Genomic DNA, 20,791 nt, shown 5'->3' with positions numbered 1-20,791 from the left:
GGCCCGCGGCGCCGGTTGACGCCGCCTGAGGCGGCCGCGGTCCCGCCGCTGCTGCCCGGCCCCGCGGCCCTGGGGCCAGGTGGAGCCGCTCAGGAGGAGCTGGGGCGGCTCCGAGCTCCGGGGGAGCTGCCGAGGTGGGTCGGGGCCTGAGGCGGGGGCTCCTTAGCGGCCCTCGGGGCCCGGTACGGGCTGTCGTGCCGGGGCTGGCTGCGGGGCCTGGCCCGGGCCCTGCGCTCCGTGCTGGGAGGGGGCGGGCGGCGCGGGGGCTGCTCGGAGGCCGGCGCTGCTGGCGGGCCGGGCGCTCAGCGTGCGGTTGGTAACGTGGCGTTTTCCGCGTGCCTCAGCGAGCTCCAGTCGTAGCAGCCGCGGCGCCCCGGGCAGCGCCGGCCCCGAGCTGCCGCAGTCGGCGTGGGAAAGCCTCCGGGCGGCCGTTGCACCGGGTGGGTGCAGGGCCCAGCCGGAGGGAGCAGGGCAGAGCCGCGACCACCAGCGCGGACCCTTTGTCGTCCCTGCAGCGCCCCGGGCCCGTGGGAAGCCTCGCTCCGTCCTTTCCCCCACCTCAGCCCCGTGCTCGCACGGCCCCAGGTAACGTTACGGGCCCGGGGTTCAGACGGGGATTAAGACGTCAGATCCCCTTAGTTTGTGATTAAAAGCTTGCAGCCAAGGGCAGCGCGTTTTCCTCTCCTTCCCTGATAAAATGCAACCCCTCCCTGCCCGGGAGAGCTGCCAGGGCACGATTCAGACTGGGTGCATGAAGTGATTTACTAACAGGAGTTTACTGTCTTAAATATCCCTGTGGGAGATATACCACGAGGGCTGGCTGCTTTGCTGAAGAAAAGAATTAGAGCTTGTTTCTGTTAAGCTGTGCAGCCTGAAAAGGCTTTGCTTGAGATAGCTGAAGAAACAGCAAACAGGAGACTGCAGTAAGGCTATGGAAAGGGGGTCTGGAGTCAGGCGGCTGGTGTTAAACGTGGGCTGAGCAGATAATTACCTTTATTTCTAGGAGAATGAAGTAGCTGCGAAGCTGGTAGTGTCTGGGATGTCTTTATTAGCTCCTTAATTTAATTGAAATCCCTTGCGGGGAAGGGCTGGAAGGATAATCTGATTCCTGACAGCTGAGATCTCATACAGTTGTCTGCTGTGGCAGAGCAGTCTGCAGTGGGGGGGCAGGAGCCTTTCTCAGCAGGGAACAGGCAATCAGCCTTTTGTTTCTTTTGTAATTAATAGGTAAGCTAGGTCAGCTCAGGATTTTAAACCTTGAACTCCGCTGGCAATGGAGTGGCTGTGTCTAAGAGATGCCTGCCGTTCCAGGGGGCTTGGCCCACCACAGGGGTTTGTCACCTGGGTTAGTGTACTTGGCTCCTCTGGTTCTGGCACAGCCCTCTCAAGGCAGCAGCTCTGTCACAGGCTTTGCTGCACTCCTCTCTATCCACATTCCCTTTCTTTATTAATTTCTTTCTCTCTTTTTGAAGTATGAGGCCTGTTGTGCTACCAGAAATTTTCCTGTTTCTTATGGATCAGAAACCTTTGCTTTAGCCAGACGCTTCTAGCAGTGAGAAAGGATGCGTGAGTATAATCCACTGAACGTTTGGAAAAGCTTAATGAAAAACACATAATTTTTTTTCAAATGCCAAATGAGCTTGAAAAACAGGCTGGACATGCTGTCACAGAGTGATGAAACAGGTCTGTTCACAGCACCAGCAGTTAGGGCACTGGAGCAGCTTCCCTAATGCCAACAGGCCAGTGTCGCTCTGTTCCTGGAAGGTTTTAGCTAAATACTGGGTGAAGACCACAGATCGGTGTGGTTTCTCCTTCCGTATATGTTTTCATTGGTGGAACTATTTGGTCACTAATTTTTCCAGCTCATTATTTTTCTTTGCTCAAAATGGGAATTGTGGCTTTTTATCAAAGAGGTTAAAAACAATATTGGTTACTTCAAATGCTTCTTGTGTGAGCAGTGTGACAAACTGCTCAAGGGCCAGGAGGGAAGTCTGGACAGACAAGTCCCTGCTGAGGGCCCGCTCTTCCTTCCGCCTCCTTTCACAGCCTGTCTCTTGTCTTTTCTCTCAAGAGACTTATGATAATTCCTCAAATCACAATATATTTGAGTTTTCTCCATTTCCCTCTAGCACCTGCTGCCCTGTTCCTCTTGTTCACCCTGTCACTTCAAGTGTGAGTTCTGTTTTTCATCTACCATGTGGTGGACTCTTCCATAGGATGAGCCACACAGAACATATTCACATATAAGGCTGCATGGGGGTTTGTCTTGCTTTGGGAGAGGGGCAGGCTTGGTAACTGAACATGACTCCCTTCCCAAAGTCCACTTGCGTTTACATACAGGGTCATTCAATGTCTTCTTCCTCCTGCCTTTTCTTTTTGAATTTCAAGGGAAATTTTGTCTTGAAATCTCTTAGCTGTTGCATTTTGCTGCTACCCAGGTGAGCTGTGTGTGGTCTGGACAACTAAAGATGAGAAGCATAAAGGCGAAGTAAACAGGAGGATTGGGGGGAAAGAGCTGTTCGCGTAACTAATTCCAGCCAGGAGAGAGCTGTTAGCTCTCACTAAACAAACACAAAGGCAAAATGTAAATCCTCTCAAATCATATAGCCTTTTTTGTTGTTGTTTTCAACTCCTCTTAGTTTCAGTATCTCTTGGAAAAAATTAATTTAGGGCTTCTCTGTGAGCTGTTTGTGGTGTCTGCTTCCTGCAAGAACAGCAGAGATGCAAGAGGTCTCGTTGATTAAATATCTGGGTCACTTACTATTCCCTATGTTTTTTCTCTGGTAAGTGTTGATATTGGAAGAGGGTGAGATAAAAGGAGCGTGTGCAGAAAGATACAACTTCAGCTGGAGCTGCCCCAGGCAGAGGCCGCTTCCTAAATGGATTTGTAGATGAGCTTTTCCAGTCAGTTTTGGGTCCTGTGTGAGGAGACATGAGACATGTGCAAATAAGCTTGCTGCTTCCCTGCCTGCTGCCGTTGGGTTAGTGGACATCCTTGGTACCCAAAAGTTAAACTGAACAAGTGTCTTCCCTCCCGTGTGTCTTTCTCAAAGAATAGTCTCAAGCTTTGTGAGCTGTGATGCTTGGTTCAGGGAGTTAAATAATTTCCTGCCAATAAACATCATAGTCAACTTTGGGGTTTCCATAGCTGTAGATTTTCTTTACTTAGTGTTAAGTTTGCGTGTCAGATTTGGCTAATTCTTTTTTCCTATACTAAATTTTCAAAGCTGGGGAGGTCGCACATGTTGGAAAGCATTTTCCGAGGACTTAGCACAGGTCTTTCTACAAAACTGATATTCTGGCTGGCTGGAGACTACTAAAGAGAAAAGTGAGTATTCTTGTGTGTCTTCAGATGCCTGGTAACTCTGGCTCAGGCTGTGTAAGTTCTCTGGTGCCCCATTTTCTTGGTCTGTAGTGAGAATGCTGGAGTCTTTCAGGATGTTGCAGCTCAGTCGGCATTTATAAAGAATTTCACAGGCTTCGCAGCGGTATTTGAAGTGCAAGGTCAGTTGTGTTAGCAGAGATCTTGGTTACTGGAGGTGTCAGGCAGCCAGCAAGGAGCTCCCGCTGCCTGCCCTCCTGTGTGGAGTGAGACATCAGCTTCTGAGCTGTTTCATGTCTTGTATTAACGATCTGGGTGAGGGGACCAAGGCTGGGCCATGCTGACCTGCAGGGGGGCTGGGCTGAGGGGCGAATGCCGAGGCCAGTGGTGTGAGGCTCAGCACCGCTCTGTGCCTGGGGGGACACCAGCCCCAGGCAGCTGGGGGCAGGGGGCTGGGAACTGCCCGGTGGGAAAGGGCCTGGGGGGGCGGCTGTATGTGACCCGCAGGGTGCCCAGGTGGCCAAGGCCAACAGCACCCTGGCTGGTAGCCGAAACAGCGTGGCCAGCAGGAGCAGGGCAGTGACCGTCCCTCGGCGCTGGTGCGGCCGCCCCTCGAGCCCTGGGCTCAGGTTTGGGCCCCACAGGGCAGGGGGGGCACTGGGGGGCTGGAGCGTGTCCAGCACCGGGCAGGGGCTGGGGCGAGGGCTGGAGCACAAGTCCTGTGGGGAGCGGCTGGGGGAGCTGGGGGGGTTCAGCCTGGAGAAAAGGAGGCTCAGGGGGGACCTCGCTCCCTACCGCTGCCTGACAGGGGGGTGTAGCGAGGTGGGGGTCAGTCTCTTCTCTCAAGTAATAGAGGAAACAGCCTCAAGTTGTACCAGGAGAGGTTTAAGCAGGATGTTAGGAAAAATTTCTTCACCGACAGGGCTGTCTGGCTCTGGGACAGGCTGCCCAGGGAAGTGGTGGAGTCACCATCTACAAAGATGTGTTTGGGGACATAGCTTAGTGGTGGTGGCCTTGGCAGTGCTGGGTTAATGGTTGAACTCGATCTTAAAGGTCTTTTTCACCTAAGTGATTCTATGATTGTATGGCTTCCAGGACAGCCCGATTCCCTGCAGCCTGCTGAGGAGTGACTATTGCATTTTAGCAGCCACAGAAATCAGAAAATTCTGAGTTGAAATCTTTCTGTAGTGCTCACACTGTCAGGGACTTGTGCACAAGCTGTGGCCAAAAACCTTGCAAAACTTGGTAGCTGAAAAGTGCATCTTAATCTCAAACCATGTTCTCTATATAAAAATGTTTGCACTTTTTTTTTTTTCTCTAGAGCTGGCTGTCTGCATTATTTTATTTTTTTTCTGGCTTAGCAAATTGTTGTCTGGCAATGTGGCACCTCTGCTGATTTCATTGTTATTGCCAGTTTTTGAGATCTATGCATTGAATCAGCTATGAAGTAGGAAAGCAGGCTGGATGGCCAAAGCGTCAGTGTCTGTGCTCTCCAGATAAGAAAATGAAGGAAAATCAGAAGTCTAGGATAAGAAATGCTTTCTGAGTCTGTGCTCTTATCCAGTGGCACCACATTTCTATGCGCTTCAGACCAAAGTGCTGTTAAAATCCTGCTGGGTTTAGACCTGACCTCCAGAAATTAATAAACATGACAGCACATGTAGACCCTAGCTTCATATCTTAAAACTTGTAAGGTTTTGCCCTTGCTCTTTGTATTGAAGAGTTTTTACAAATCTCCCTCTGAGAAATCGCCTTCTAATCTCCAACCTAAAATTAACCACAATTGGTTTCCTTTTCCATGCCAGCTGTGTCCTTCAGTAGAAGTAGAGATCTTCTTCCTCCTCGTTGTTTTGCATACTTTTTCCAGAACTGACCTAATTACTGTATTCCCCTAGTTCTTGCTTCTGTAACCAAGGTCACTTTTCCCTGCTTCCCTGGTCTCTGTAGTTCTATGTGGGAATGGTGAATTCAAACTGGGAAGGCTGGAGAAGGGACAAGACCTGCAGCAGACGAGGCTTTGCCAGTATTTAGCACAAGAACATTGCACGCACAGCTGTCTCTTCTGGAATTGCTTTGCCTGGTAAATCCTAGGATCTCATCTGTGTGTTCTCAGGACTGTGTTCTGCAGTGGTTTATGGTGGTCACAAAATAAGCAAGACAGCCTTGTCTCTCCTCCTTCTGCTTCCAGCTGATGCCTGTGGATTGGATTAGCTTGTTTATTTAAAAACATTGGTTGACCCCTAATGGTTAATTCCCTGTTGCTTCTGTTACATGCAGTTTTTGAGGGCAGCCAGTTTTCACATGCAACGTCCTGGTCTTCCTCTGGGGTGTTGGTGATGCCTACTATCTACTGCAGCTGCTCTGAGCAAGGGATGCCCAATTTCACGGAGATTGTTGCAGTCTGTGTGATGTTAACAATAAGCGTGGGTTGTAGGCACGGGGAAAAAGCTTGGCAGCGTGCCTGACTGTGTTGTCACTGGGAGAATACAAAAGTGACAATGGTACTTGGACTTGGCAGTGAAAGCATTTAATACGAGACTCTCCAAACTCTGCGTTTAGGTTTTTTTTCATGTCCAGATGGTGCCTGGGAGGTAAGTGACTCTCTCCTCTGGCCAGGCTGCCAGTCATCATGCCTACTTCTCTTCTTCCTCCTCAATGGGCTAGGTCTCACTCATCTTTTTTGTCAGTAAATTACAGTTCTGGAGGATGATACTGGCTTTCCCAGAAATGCTTCCAGTACCTGGCACAAGAGTGTAGAGATTGAGACCAGGATGTGATACAGTAGCACAGCCGAGTCACCTTGTTCTTTCCCTTCTCTCTCTCCTGATTCTCAGGATGTGGTGCAGGAGGCTGGCATGTCTGTTCAAGGTGCCGTGCCAGCTGAGTGGAAGTGCAAGACATCACTTGCTGTGGCTGTCCCGTGACAGAAAGGCTGTCCTCGGTGCTGCAGCTCGCTGGCATCACACAGCCCCAGAGTCCCTCAAATGTGCCTGGCAGTTACATGGTGACCATCTAGGTAGGTGTGTTGGGTGTGTGTGTACCTGATTTTGAGTCTGTCTGGGGAGAGGAGTGAGATTTTTTTTTTTTTTCTGCCCTTGTTTCCCGGGAGTGATTTTTATTTTTTTTTCCTTCTGAAATGGCCTGCGTTAGAGGGATGCACACTGGAGTCTGTTTCATGTTCCCTTTGGGAATTCCCAAAGGCAGGGCGGAACAGGTTTCTCTGCTGGCGGTAAGTCTTTTACCATAAACAAGACAATACTAAATCAGAAATCAAATCAAGGGATTCCTGAGCCTTGGCCTGTCAGTCGCTTGTTTTCTGCGTAGTGCTCTGACCGGCAGGCAGGATGGCTGGTTTGGTGTGTGCCTGGCTGTCTTGCCCCCACTTGTGCAGGTTTTCTTTAAAACATTGATGCATGAAATGCTGTTGCTGAAGCAGGTTTGCAAGCAGCCTGTCTGTCTGTGTGGCTGGATGGCATGAGCAGCAGGGGGCATAAAAGCCTTTGAGAGACCGCTTAAAGAAAAAGCAAGGAGAGCGCGTCTTAATGTGAAGTTATGGAGCAAGCCAGTTATGAATGCTGTCTAATGCTGATATTTGTCCTGTTCTTGGAGGTGACTTGGCAACTGAGGCATATGTTTCCCCATGGCCTGTTTGATTTGGTCCAGTGTCTGTCTGCCAGGGTGATGGCCACTGAGGCTAATAATGAGATGTTGGTTATCTAAGCCTCTTGTAAGCGAAGGGAACAGCTCAGTACCTTATCCAACACAGTGGCCCCAAGAAAGGCTGTTGTTTTCCCACTGCAAGGTGACCTCTGATACCTGGATTTCAAAGCTGAGTGGGACTAGAGCAGGAAGGGCTCTCCTGTTGCCTCTGCTGGCTCTGACCCCCATCTGAAGGGCTTTGAGTATTCCTGAGCTGTCCTGGGATGGAGCAAGGAGGAGAGACGTTATTGTAATGCTAAGTGGATAGCAAAGCTTTGCATCGAGGTCTTGATGTTGCCTGTAATGTTTGTACAGTTTGGATGCCGGTGTGATTATTTGATTCACTCTTCCCTGTAATTCCTGTGCTGGGGTCTACAACTATGTCATGTACAGCAGCTGTTGTACAGTTCAGAGTTTATGGCTTGTTGAAGAGGTAAGTATGTGACCAGCGTGTTTGTCGGCCACGCTTCTTCCTGTTGCAGGATGAGATTGCCTGTAGGCTTGGTGAGAAGGGAGGCAGTGGTGAGATCACTGACAGCCAGGCCTTTTAAGAAGATATTCTGCCTGGTCTTCATGTGACAGGCTAGCTTAATGTACGTAAAGAGGCACTGCATCCCCTGTAAGTGGGATCATAACTTGTGGGCTCTTGGCTTCAGTTCTTGATTCTCTTTCTTCTCACTGTTCACACCAGTGCATCTTTTGAGCCTGTCCCTCTTTGCAGAGCTCAGGTATGCGAACACACTGATGCGCTTCGATTTTGTGTGGCTGAGGGACCACTGCCGCTCTGCTTCCTGCTACAATGCCAAGACGAACCAGCGCAGCTTGGACACGGCTAGTGTGGACCTGGGTATCAAACCCAAGGCTGTCCGAGTGGATGAGACCACACTCTTCCTCACGTGTAAGAAGCAAAGCACCTGTGCCCTTTGTATTTCATGGACCACCAGCCCTGCTTGGAGGGAGCCATATTGCTGGATCCCACTCTTAGCTTTGCTGGGAGAGGGCAACCTTATTTTTAAATCAGTAGCTGTTTTGGGAGGGGGTTAGCTGTAAGCAGGCTTTAAACACTGCTCTTCTTAGCAGCATGTAAGTGCATCAGTCTTCAATCTGTGTCTGTTTTCCCCAGCCCTTTTTGGGTAGAGCTGTGTGTATCTTCACTGTCTGCATATTTTACCCGTTTGTTTGCACACAGCAGCTATGCAGGTAGTGAACAAATTGGTCAAGAAATGGTTGGTTTTCTTTTCATTAACCTGTCCTGTTTGAGCTGGTGTCCCTCATCAGAATTCACATTTTCTGTCCTTTCTCCTTGGCTTCCCAGCTGCTTTCTTCCTTTTGTTGTAGCTTACCTTCTTTTATGGGCCTGTCTTCAATGCTTTACTTCTCCTTGGAGTCCTGTCAGTAGAAAACAAACCCACTGAAATTGAAATACTTGGCTCTGAATTTGGAGTTGTTGCAGCAGCGACAAGGCTTTTAGGACTTGTGGCCTTAACCAGATAATATTTTGGGTGGCATCAGAGTGCAAAGAGTCTGTCACCAGACAAAATTAAAAGGATGGGGACTGTCCTAGACTGACGGTTGCGCTGGCCATGATCTCAGGCTGTTCAGTGCAATTGTGGTGACTGCGACTCTTCTCCCTTGTCAAAGGGCCGGATGGGCACGTGACGCGGTATGGGCTGGAGTGGCTTGTGAAGAACAGCTATGAGGGGCAGAAGCAGCAGGTCATGCACCCGCGGATTCTCTGGAATGCAGAAATTTACCGCCAAGCCCAGGTCCCATCCGTCGACTGCCGGAGTTTCCTGGAGACAGATGAGGGGCTAAAGGAATTCCTGCAAAACTTCTTGTTATATGGGATTGCTTTTGTAGAGAATGTCACTCCCACCAAAGAGGACACGGAAATTTTGGCGGAAAGGATCAGCTTAATCAGGTAACTAGGGCTGCCCTGGGAAGGCCACTGACCATGTTGTAGAGGAGCTGTGAAGTGTAGACTGCCGTTTTCTTGTTTGTGTGCTGCCGCCGTATCCTATATATTGTGCAGTGTTTGTAAACAGAAGGTTTGGGTCTTCTACAGCCTCTGGCCACTCCGCTTGAACTGAGATGGAGTATTGCACTGTGGGATCTGACCTCTTTTTAGAGGGAAGTCTGGAGTCAGCAGGTTATGGAACTGCCTCAGGAGCATATGATGACTTTTACGATAGTGGGGTTGTGCACAGGGAGGAGTGACTGAAGGAAGTAGCCTGTCTGGGAAGACTAGAGCTTTGCAAGGAGAGACATTTCCTGTTATGACTTGAAAGGTTAGGAAGGGCAGCCCTGGCCCTGGGAGCCAGGGAGATCAAAAACAATTTGTAGCTCTTGCTAAATAAAAATATTGAGAAATATTTCTTCTGTGTTTCTTTAGAACACACCAACAGCATGGCAGGTTGGGGTTTGAGTTTAGGTTTTTGTCCAAGCTACAGAAACAGTTGAACTTGCCTTGGGCCATTGGAAGAGGAGGATTTTCTTCTAGTGAATAGTCACTCCGAATAGAAATGAGGGGCTCCAAGAATATCCAGCCAACTCTCTTTCTCCAGGCACCCTCACCCTGTAGTGCTTGTCCCTGCCTTCTGTCTGTCCCCTTCTGCAAATGTTGTAGTGGGGACATGGGTGAAAATTCAGGATCCTAAGAACAAGAAATGGGATAGTTGGGTAACTGCAGTGGGTACAAGCAAGGGCTAGGTGCACTCTGGCAACTCCTCATCCCTCAGTGGCTTCCTTGATTTGACTGAGACTGATGTTTGGTGTGGCAAGGTCATCTGTATCTGTGGAGGGGAAGCAAGACTCGCTCCCATCAGTCTTTCGGGAAGGAAAGGGAAATTAAGTACTAGAAGCAGCATTAGAAGCACCATCTCTCGACAATGTGACTTTCGTTAAGTTGTTCTGCCTTAACTTCTTGTGTACATAGGACGGAGAGGAGCAACTTCATATGCAGGAGAGGATCTGTTTTACCAGCGCACTGATCCCCGCAGTGCTGTGTGATAACTGCCTGCCTCTTTTGCAGGGAGACCATTTATGGTAGAATGTGGTACTTTACCTCTGACTTCTCTCGGGGGGACACTGCCTACACCAAGCTGGCTCTGGATCGTCACACCGACACAACCTACTTCCAGGAGCCCTGCGGGTAAGTGCTTTGGCTGGTTCACAGACACAAAGTGCAGAAGGCAGGAGCAATTCACAGTGATGCTGTGATGCTTGGGCTTCATTGTCTCCAGTGCTACTGATGGCATGTACTACTGCTAGTCACACAGCGATTCTGGGCCCTCTCTGATCCCTGTGGACTGGGGAGGTCTGTAGATCTATGCTCGGAACTTCTTTACTGCCTGCATTCTGGAAGACCTAGGACATGGCTGTTAGTGCTGGCTGCTGCTTGGTATTGCTGTGGTTCAAGCAGTTTTTGTAGCCACAAAGGTGGCTCAGCACTGTAGTTGTTTCTGTGCTACTCTGAAGCCTCTCTACGGAAATCCCCCTCCTCTGTCTCTGAACTGACAGACAGCATTCAACCTCACAGGAATGAGCAGCTGATTCTGTCTTTTGGATACATCTGGCAAAGCGGCAAGCTCTCCTTGCCCGCATCAGCACTGTCTCTTTTGCTGGCTGAGCTCTGTCAGCGGTAGCCTCTGGGAGAGGAGGGAGAGCAGCTGCGCTTGGCACAGCCCGCAGTGACTGTCTCTGTGCTCCCAGGCTGTGTGAGTGGTTGCTGATGGATGTGCTGTGCTCACATATGCTCTGTGCTGTTGCTCTGTTTCAGTTCAAACAGGTTGGGGTTTGCATTTTGGCAGTGGTTCCAGCCCTGTAGGTAGTTAGAAACCCGGCTTCCCCAGCCCTTCGAAGTTCACACCTGTCTGCTTGTAAAAGCAGTTTGTAGCTACAGCATTGTTTCCCAAATTCTAGCTTGCAAATGGCTTTTCTGATACACCCTCTGGGGCGTGAGTTTTATACACAGAGAAGGGAAGGCAGCAGCCTTGGTCATAGCTCACAGTGAAGTACAAGAGGCTTAGGCTTAATTTCTATCTTAATTTTTTTTTTTGGCTGCTTTTATTTCAATCAAGAGGGGAATCGTCAGGAAATGGCCTGGAGTGGAACAGGTGGAAGTACTGTGATCTGGTATGGCACTAGGGCTACAAAGAGGAGTCACTCAGTCCACACCTCCTGCCCTAGGGCAAGATTAGCTCTTCCCAAGTGAGGCTGTTAACTTGCTAAGCATCTTAATGGAGAAGGCCTGTGATGCAAAGCTGTAAAAGTAGAGGACTAAGAGGTGAGATCTGTTGGCTGCATGGGGATTTCAGAGCAGCTCTTCAGACCAGGAAAGGTCGAGTTACCCAGGTGCTGAGCACTGTTGTCTGTGCCCAACCAGGCAGGAAGCTTTTGGGCAGTAGCGTTTGTTCTGAAGCAGCTCGACATCAGGAGCAAAGTAAGTGGATTTTATTGTGCTCTGTGGAGCTGGAAGTAGATGCATAAAGCATAGGTCCTGCCACACACTTCAAGCCAGATCTAGTTGGCGTCTCTGTTCCAAGTACACAGCTGACTGCAGAGCCCACATGCTTTCGTGACCTATGCAGCGTTAACCTGCTTGGCTGACTTGTTTTAGGAGCTCACAAGATCTTCCCCAAAATCAAATGAAAAGAGTAATTAGTAATCAGAACTTCAGCCTACAAAAGACCTTTGATTAAACTGCTTGGTGCCAGAACTATAGAGCTCATTAGTTATTTTTATACCTTTTCTACTTGGAAAGGTTCCCTGCAGGTAGGTGTATTCTCATCTGCAGCCAACTGAAGTATATCAAGCAATGACAGCATGGGCTAAATTAGTAGGGCAAACCATCAGTGCTTGCAATTCTGCAAAACCATAGTTGTGCAGGAAGAACATGAATTTCTTGCTTTCCTGAGCCCCCATCTCTGTCAGAAATCCCTTCTTCCCAGACTGTTTCAGACTTACTTCCAAAACACCTGAAACAGTCTTTGACCTGCTTCTAAATGAAATGAGGTGTTTTTCAAGAAAGATGTGTTCATTTGAATGTCTGCTTTCCACCCATGCTTTGGCTGAATTCAGCCAAATCTGACAGGTCTCCAGTTAAATTATTGCAGAGTAGAGGATAGAAACTCCCCAGGCTATGGGAAAGACTTTGATGTTATCTCACTCATCAGGTACCAGAGAGCCTGCCCTCTGAAGAGACTTTCCCAGTGCACCCAGCTGCAGGAGGTTGTTGCCTTTGAGGCACAGGGTGTTCTTTGCTCCTGTGCTTGTGGACTAACTTTGTAAAATTATCCTGAAAATGTTGTGGGTAGAAGGGTGGCTGATCACCCAGGTGAAAAGGTGCTGGTGAGGGTGGAGCTGGGAGGTCCTGCCACATCAATTGCTGTGGGTCTGGGTTAATCGGCTCAGAAGGGAGATCAGAAGATAAGGGCTTTCCCAGAAGGTCACAGTTAATTTTCTAACAAGTGAGGTTGATACACTGTGAAAATTGGGAGTAGGTGGCTTGAGGCAGCTCCTGGGTATTTGTTCCTAACAGTACAATGCCTATGTTGCTTGGATGAAGGAAAAGAGAAGCTTCAGAGAAGTAACAGAAGGACAAAAGCTGAGTTGGATGGCTTCCCACTAGGGAGGGGATGTCCATGTAGGTAAGCTGCTTACTGGGGACTCCTCCACTCCAAGCTTTCCAAAGGGTCTTTAATGTATTGCCTTGAGGAATGTCTCCTGCGTGTGGGAGACCACGATGTACGTGCTTTTGAATGAGAGTCACCCTGGACTCCCCTTGTAGCTCCTGGAGACCTCAACAGTACAACCAGCATGTCTTTAACTGTCCTTTTTGTTTTGAGGTGCTCTAGAGAAGTTCTGTGCTTTTGAACCTCTGCATCCTACTGCCTGCATGGGTTTTGGGTGACACAGGCCTGATCCTACACCACCTGAAGTCTCCCAGACTCATGTCACTTGATTTGGGAGGCAATGTAGGCAGTTCTCTCAGAAAGGAAACTGTGTGAGATTGGGCCTGAAGAAATGGCAGGTACAGCCATTTCTTGCCGGTCTGTCTCCATCCCCTGGCAGGTCTTGGTGAAATAAGAGGGGCGGTGCATCCATCTGCATCTGGCTGCGTCGGTGGGGAGCACCTTCTGTCCATGGGACAGGCAACCAAGGTCTTTTCTCTTGTGCTCTGGGTTCTCTCGCCCGTGCAGCATCCAGGTGTTTCACTGCCTGAAGCACGAGGGCACAGGTGGGCGGACGCTGCTGGTGGATGGTTTCTATGCAGCAGAGCAGGTTCTCCAGCAAGCCCCTGATCAATTCGAGCTGCTCAGCAAGGTGCCGTTGAAGCACGAGTATGTTGAGAACGTGGGAGACTGTCACAATCACATGATCGGAGTCGGGCCGGTTCTCAATGTCTATCCCTGGAACAACGAGCTTTATCTGATCAGGTAACATCAACGTGAGACCTCTTTTTTTTTATGGGAAGGAGAGGGGGTTGTGGCAGGTGGTAGTGGTTTTCCAGAAGATACCATAAACTAAAAACCAGTGTATGTTTGAGGGGCAGGGGTGAAACCACAGAAAAGCGCTGCATTTCCTCCTGGGCTGTGCATTACCGCTTTAGAGGAAGTGTCAGAACCACCGATACAAAGGCAGGTGTCAGTACTGAGCTTTGATATTTGGGGTTTTTTCCCTGCTCCTGTCATCCTCCTTTCAGCTCCATGCCCTCATCTCTCTTCGCTTGAGAGGCAATAGAATTCAGCCCTTCTCTGAAAAAGCCTCTAGAAACTAGCCTGGCATACAGGGAACATGGATAGTGCGGACTGGTCCCCTTCTGTAGGAAATTTGGGCTGCTTTCTGAGGCTCTGGCTTGTCCTAGTGCAGGAGGCTGTCTAGCATTGCCTTGCACTCGTATTCTGAACAGCCCTCGGTCTTGCCTGTTGTTGTGATGCATCCTTCTGTAGAAAATCAGCAAGAAGAGTTTTACACCTTGCTCCCAGTGCTGTGTATCTTCCTGAAAGTCCTGTGCTTGCAGCATAGCCTCCCTTAAATACTGACTAATCCTACAGGATCCTGAGGTTCCCTTTGGAAATACCTGGCTGGGCTTGTGGAGCCATGGGGGGAGTCTCTAACCTCTTCTTTGTTTGTAGATACAATAACTATGATCGTGCCGTTATCAACACAGTGCCTTACGATATTGTACATCGTTGGTACGCTGCGCACCGCACACTCACCACGGAGCTCAGGAGACCAGAAAATGAACTGTGGGTCAAACTGAAGCCAGGCAAGGTAGGACTTGGAGTTGGAAGGCTTGTCTGTGTTTGGTGCAGGGAGGGAGGCAGGGTGCTCTTCTGGATGTGCAGACTTGTTGCCACTAAGGTAAATCCTTCAGGCAAGCTCCATTTACTGCAGTTTTCCTCTTTACAGCTGCTTTAAGGTGCCCTGTGTTACAGCATTGGCATCTCCTGTGCATGTGTTCCTACTGTCCTAAAAATATACGAGCTTCCAGGTAAAGCAGAAGTTTACTTCAAACTCTGCCTCAGAGGACAGTTAGTCCAAGCTGGGGGAGACGAGGAAGATCTTTCCAGTCACTGAAATGAGGACCCTCGGAAGCAGAGGGGCTGCAAACACTTAACTTTCAGCCTCTAACTTAATCCAGAAGAAGATTTTATTTTGATAGCAATATAAAGGTGTGGGAAGCTGAATTTACTTCTGTTCGGAGGTTATATTTGGACCCTTACATTGCCAGTGAATCACAGGAGACCTGGGCCATCTTCACTGTCACAGAAATGGCGAAGGTGCCTTAGCACACCTTGGTATTTAAAGGAAAAAGCTCTGCCCTGTGTTTGAAAGGCTGATGCTGCGTACAGCTGTGGAGGAGCTTGAAGGGCTAAACCCACAGCTGTGGACTTGAAGGTGTTACAGTGCCTGGCTTCTTCCTTCAGCTGTGCCTGCTTGAAAGGGGCTTTATTCCTACAGGGTCTAGACTCAGCCTGAGCCCAAAAATGAAAGGGTCTAGCAGGGAAGGTGGTCAGAGCCCCTGCCCCTCCCTGTTCCTAAGGGTGCCGTGGTGGGAAGTGACACTTACAGGCAGAAGATGGCCACTTTCTGTTGCCGGTGAGCTATTGCCAAATCTTTCCAGCAGAAAAGCAAGGAAACAGCCCGGAATGTATTTCTGTGGTTTGCTAGCTGTCGTGTTTTAACTTGTGGTTAGCAGCAGAGCAGAACTGCTGGCTTCAGGTAAACCAGCTGTGCTAGAACACATGAAACATCTGGCTAGAGTCTTGTGTTGTCTGACAGTGGTGAACAGGAGGAAGGGTCATGCCCACTGTGGCATGGTCTTACTTGCTTTTCCAGTCTCTAGGGATCTGGAGCTCCAGGACCTGTTCTGTCAGAGGGTCCTGGTCCTGGCTGCAGTGGTTGCCTTTCTTCTGACAGCCTTTTCTCTTCACTGCAGGCACTGTTTGTAGATAACTGGCGTGTCCTGCACGGACGGGAAGCGTTCACAGGGTACCGCCAGCTCTGTGGCTGTTACCTGACGAGAGATGATGTGCTGAACACCGCACGCGTACTGGGACTCCAAGCTTAGCCCGGACCGCCCTCTGCGGAGCGGCAGTCAGACCGCCGGCACCACCACGCTGGTGCATCACCACGACTAAGATGTTGCACATACCTCAGGCACCTCCACCCTCTCTAAGCAGTTCTCGGTGCCTCCTCAGGAGAGGGAGCAGGTGGAAGCCAAAGGTTACGGGAGCTTTATGGGACCGTATTCTGCCTTTGAGCATGGTCAGCTCTTGCTGTCTGTGCACCCAGCCTGGTCTTTCCAGCCTGTCAGTCTGTGCCAGCTCTGCTGAGTGAGAGCGAATCATACCACAGGAAGTGTGCCTGGCACCTACTGATGTGAAGTGATCCTCCGATCTAAGTGCCTTCAGGATCTGAAGTCTTTGCATTTTTCCCTATTGTTCAGCCTTTTTTGTCAGCTGGCAGTTCGAGTCTGGCTTTTTTTAGTGGAGCAGAAAGGAAATCTCCGGGGTCTTGTCTCACCCCAGGCTGAACTTCACCCCCTTCTAGAGAAAATGGAAATCTGTGGTCCCTATTTGATGAAAATGCCACTACTCAAACTGAGGGCTGTTGACGTATTTCAGTGCTTGCTTTCCTCTTAAACATACTACGTACCCCCTTAGCAGTCACTGACACAAGCTGTGCTGCTTGAGAGATGGCCAGGAAGGAGAACTTGGTGCAGTTAGGGTATTTCTGAAAAGGTTTAGGTTAGAAGGAAAGGGGGAAGTAGCAAGATCTGCATGGTGGGAAGGAGAGGTGACTGTGTTAGATGGGGGATGTGTTTCTCATGTTTCCTTGACTTCCAGTAATGTAATGCTGGCTTCTTCCTGCCTGTTGCGCTGTGCTTGTATCAAGGGCAAGTGCTCAGCAGCTACAGTATTTGCTGACAAATTTCCTACTGTGCCTGCTCTTTCATCTTTTCTGAAGAAGGAATTTGTGTTGCGTCATCGTTAAACTGGCTGCTGCATGAGGCTGACCATTGAGTTGTTTGTTCTTTTTCCATCAGATTCTTTGCATGTGAAGGTAGTGAACACAGAGGTGACTTTCAGCTCCGGGTAGCTGGGAGGATAAATTGGAGTCTGGCAGGGCCATAAAAGCAAGTTCTGTCGTTATTAGAAACACTGGAATTTTAGAATGGAGAGGGGATTTTAGGATTTGTTTATTTTTCATTCTGTATCTTTTGAGGGTGTTTGCTCTGCTCTGACGAGAGAGACCTTAAAATGGGGCTGGTCCCTCTCCTGGCTTTCCTGTGCAAGCAATATGCTTGGGTCCAAGGTATGAGTGCAGTGCTAGACTTGCTGTCCTCATTTAATCTAAACACTGAATATATAGATCCTAGTGTTAAGAGGCACTCTTGAAAGCTTTTTTTTTATTATTTTTTTCCACGTGGACCAAGCGATGTGATGCGGTCTCTCACAGTATTTCCATCGTGAGTTGGAAGGGGTTTCTGAGCGAAGGCTTGGCAGGGAGCTGTTGATCAGAGGATGAGTGAGGAAGTGAAGCATGAGCAATGGTGGCAGGTAATGCAAGCTTGAAGTGAACTGGCTTCTGTCAGGTACGTCTCCCCAGGCCTGTGAACAGCAGCCTCAGACACAGGCAGGAGCTCTCATTTTCCTCTAGGCTGAGGCAGTGAATTCCTTGACCAGCCTGCAGCGTGTGTTCTGTTACTTTCTTTATCAGGCATTTTGTTCATAGGTTCTCCTTAGGTGCCAGTTATGCCAGCATGGCTTAGATGCAAAGTTTTACAAATCTTTGTGCATCGTGTTGAAGTGGCAACCCACAGCGGTTACGTGTGCTCCCCCTCACACAGCTCGGGTGCGCTGGGGTTGGTTTCACCCTGTGCTGCTGGGTGAAGCTGTGGCCTGGAGCATGGGGGAAGAGGTGGTGACAAAAAGCGATCTCTGTGTTAGCTGATGAAGGAGAGGACAAAGGGGTCCTGATCAGTATTTGAAACCCTTGAGTAGCGGAGCTGTCTTTCAAATTATTTGGGGGTATCAAGAGTTCCTGAGCTCTTTTTTGCCTCTCTGTGCCTCCGGGATGTGAGGGAAGGTGCTTGGGTATCATGGAAACCTTCCCTTAGTCAATGAGGTCAGCTTTACTTTCCCCTGCTCATGGGACCTCTGTCTTGGTCAGCTGCAAGCTGAATCTGCCGCTACCCTGAGCTGGAGTGTGCAGGACTCTGGCTAGCACAAGGGAGAACCGACCAAATTCTGTTTGATGACAGATTGTCGTGACATACGTGCCTTTCTGACAAGGAACACAGTGACTGTAGCTCTGCCTCCCACCGTGGCTGGTGCTGCCAAGGGCCGTGGTCTTCAGAAACCAACCTCTTACCAGCCAACTGCAAGCCAACACACTCCTCAAAGTGATTGTGTAATCTCTTTGGAGGAAAATTTTTCACTGCGAATGTAGAAGAAACACATTTCCTTATAGGTATTATCCAAATTAATGTAGCCACCCCAACAATAAAATGTGGAGTGGAGAGAGCTTTGTTTAAATCTTGTGCTTTATGTCTCCCCACTTCCCAAGAGGGCTAAATTCTTCCTAAGCAGCTTGTGAGCATTAAAACTTCATTTGAAGGAACAGGACTTCTTGGCAGCTGCCACCTGTCTGACACTGGCGTTTGTTGTGCTGTGTTACAGAGCAGGTTGTTTGCTGTAATGGTATCAGATCTGGTTTTGTAATCGGGCTTTTTCAGTTCTTTCAGCCAATAAATGATGAACAGCTTCCTTCTCCTTCTATACTGGTGATCCAATGTATGTGTTTTAAAAACATTTTCCACAACTAAGAAATAAAAGTCTTCAAATAAATGATTTATAAGTAGCCAGCTTAACAAAATATATATTTCAAGCAATCATGAACTTGAAAATGAGTGTGTTGCCCACCAAGTGTGGAATAAACATGAGGAGCAGTAAAGTGATGCATCTCCATTGACTTCTCATCGTTCATTCTTCCACTGGCCACAGGAAGGCAGAAGATGCAAGAAATTCATATTAAAAAGTCAACGAGGAGTGTCACCCCTGTGTGGCTTTGGGGATGCTGCTGCTGTTTCTTTTGCTGTGCTAGAGGCGTTTCTTCTGGGACTCTGAGAAGTGCTGTTCAAAAGCCTGAGGGACTGCAGGCGTTTTGGAGGAGCTGCAGGGTGTGATGTCTGTCATGCTGAAGGGGGGGGGGGAGGGGGCTGGGGCTGGTGTGAGGATATAGCGGAGGGAATCTGGGAGCGCAGTGGGGATGGTTTGAGCGTGCATGGGGGAACATGGAGCTGGTGTGAAGGCACGTGAGGCAGGAAGGGAGCAGAGCTAAGCACAGTCTGAGGGCACCTGGGAAGGAAACGAGCCATGTGAGGGTTGGTGGAGGGCAATGTATATGTACCCTGGCGTCCTTGGTTCCCATCCCAGGGCCCACAGTTTGGTCCCTTTTGCTTACTGGGGGCCCTCTCTCCCTAACCTTGAGCACCCTGAACACCCCCCACCCCCCCTACACACCCTCAGCTGCCTCCACTTGCCCTCTGGTCTGCTCCAGACTGTCCCTTTTGTCCTCCAGTGCCCCCCACCCACCTGCTTGGTGTCTGTCACCGCACGCTCCCTTTGGGACCACTCCCCTTCCTCGTGGCTGCACAGCACAGCCCATCATTCAGCTTTTGGTGTTCCAGGGTCCTCAGTCCTTTGGTGAAACCAGGCACACACACCCCTTTTTTACCTGCTCATCCCATCAGGAACCCCTGTTTTTCCTCCAGTATGCCCCAGGGCTCTGGTTTCCTCCCAGGGTGCTCCAGAGCCCCTTGCCCCCCCCCAGGTTGCAGGATTGCTCCGTTTCATCTCTTGGCTTATCCTCTCTTTGCATTTTGGCCCCCTCAGGGCCGCCAGGAGCCTTGTGCTCCTGACAGGACTTGCATAAAAAAGAAATAAGCTGCTTTCAGTGCTGCAAAGAATAATTTGGTAGAGAGACTACCAAAGAAAAAAAGAAAAAGAATGCATGTATTGTTCTTGCAAATGTCTGATTCATGCTTCGCTCAATTACAATCTTTATGTAGTGACTAAAAGCCTTTTCTTATATGAAAAAAAAAGTTTAATTCTGCTCTTGCTGAATAAATACTGAAATTATTTTTAACTAAGCTGAAAAGTATTTACATTTGTAGCTTTAGTCCTCATTTCATTCCTTTTTGGCTACTGGAAAATACAGAAGCTATTTTAATAGGGGCCTTCAGCTTACTTAACTAAAAATGTATTACCTAAAGTTAATTATTAAAGACCTTCATTCCAACCTGAACTGTGAGGATCAGAGAGACAGGAACGGTTTTGCTATGGAAATGGGGCAATTTGTATTTACAGAAGAACAAGGTGGAAGCAAATTAATACGTGGCAAGTATCATAATTTTGAGGAAAAACAGACAGTGCAAGCAAATCTTGTAATTGCCTTCAGTGGGCTGCAGGAAGGGTGGGCTGCCCTTCGCAGCGTGTGAGGTACCAAAGGCAACATGCAAACCGCACAGCAAACCTGATGGTAACGGTGTCCCCTGGGAACTCCTCCTTACACCTCCTGCTCCTCTCAAATTCTTGAATAACCCGCGGCAGCAGAGACATCCCTGGTTTGGGTTGGCAGTTTTGAGCAGGGATGTGTTCGGTACTCTCTCTCCCATGCGCCCAACGATGGGTTTCTGTTCATTTTACCCATTTTACCTCTTTCCTCCTCCCCTTTTTCTGGTTGAACTTCAGAGACCTCCTTAGTCATCAGCCAGAGAAAGGACGTATTCGTTGACAGATCGTGCTACCTGCTCGTGGGAGGTACCCGTTTCTGGCTCATTACTGTTCATTACCTGTGCTGTCATAGCACTTGGAGCCGAGAGAATGTAACGGGGGTAAATACATTAGATCAGGGATGGAAGCAAATTATCACCTGGCCCCCTTTAATAATTTCAATTATTAAATTCAATAATTCAATTTCTAACTTCAGTAGATTTACTGAAACAAAGGGAAAACCTTTACAAATTCACAGGAGCCTGGTGATCATAGCACCAGACCGAGATTTTCCAAGTGATTAATTATTCTGCTGTTCTCTCGCACCAACCAGTTATGCACAATTGACTTGTGGTTAATTAATCCCTTATAGCATCTCTGAAAGGGCTGGGCACAGCAGCAGTGGGGCTGAAGGGGCCTGGGGAGGCAGGACTGGCAGAGCACCCCCCCTCCGCTCAGCGCGCAGCTCCTGCTCCTCTGCCCTCCG

The 20,791-nt window shown here is 49.1% G+C and overlaps 1 protein-coding gene across 7 annotated transcripts; it reads left to right on the top strand.

Moving 5' to 3' along the window:
• Window positions 1-18,489, top strand: TMLHE (trimethyllysine hydroxylase, epsilon). Of its 7 annotated transcripts, XM_037407728.1 has the most exons (10): window positions 1-134; window positions 345-585; window positions 1,473-1,566; window positions 6,157-6,338; window positions 7,743-7,919; window positions 8,663-8,942; window positions 10,053-10,172; window positions 13,222-13,458; window positions 14,158-14,296; window positions 15,465-18,489. In XM_037407728.1, the coding sequence occupies exons 4-10, from the start codon at window positions 6,158-6,160 to the stop codon at window positions 15,594-15,596; spliced, it is 1,266 nt and encodes a 421-aa protein (XP_037263625.1). In that variant the 5' UTR covers window positions 1-134; window positions 345-585; window positions 1,473-1,566; window position 6,157; the 3' UTR covers window positions 15,597-18,489. The 7 variants fall into 7 exon arrangements, with proteins under 7 accessions (XP_037263625.1, XP_037263624.1, XP_037263623.1 ...); XM_037407727.1 differs by lacking the exon at window positions 1,473-1,566; XM_037407726.1 differs by lacking the exons at window positions 345-585; window positions 1,473-1,566 and having other exon boundaries at window positions 2-134.
• The last annotated feature ends 2,302 nt before the right edge of the window (window positions 18,490-20,791 follow it).

Source organism: Falco rusticolus, chromosome 14, assembly GCF_015220075.1.
Source record: "Falco rusticolus isolate bFalRus1 chromosome 14, bFalRus1.pri, whole genome shotgun sequence".
NCBI classification, from domain to species: domain Eukaryota; kingdom Metazoa; phylum Chordata; class Aves; order Falconiformes; family Falconidae; genus Falco; species Falco rusticolus.
This window is presented reverse-complemented; position numbering and strand designations above follow the sequence as displayed.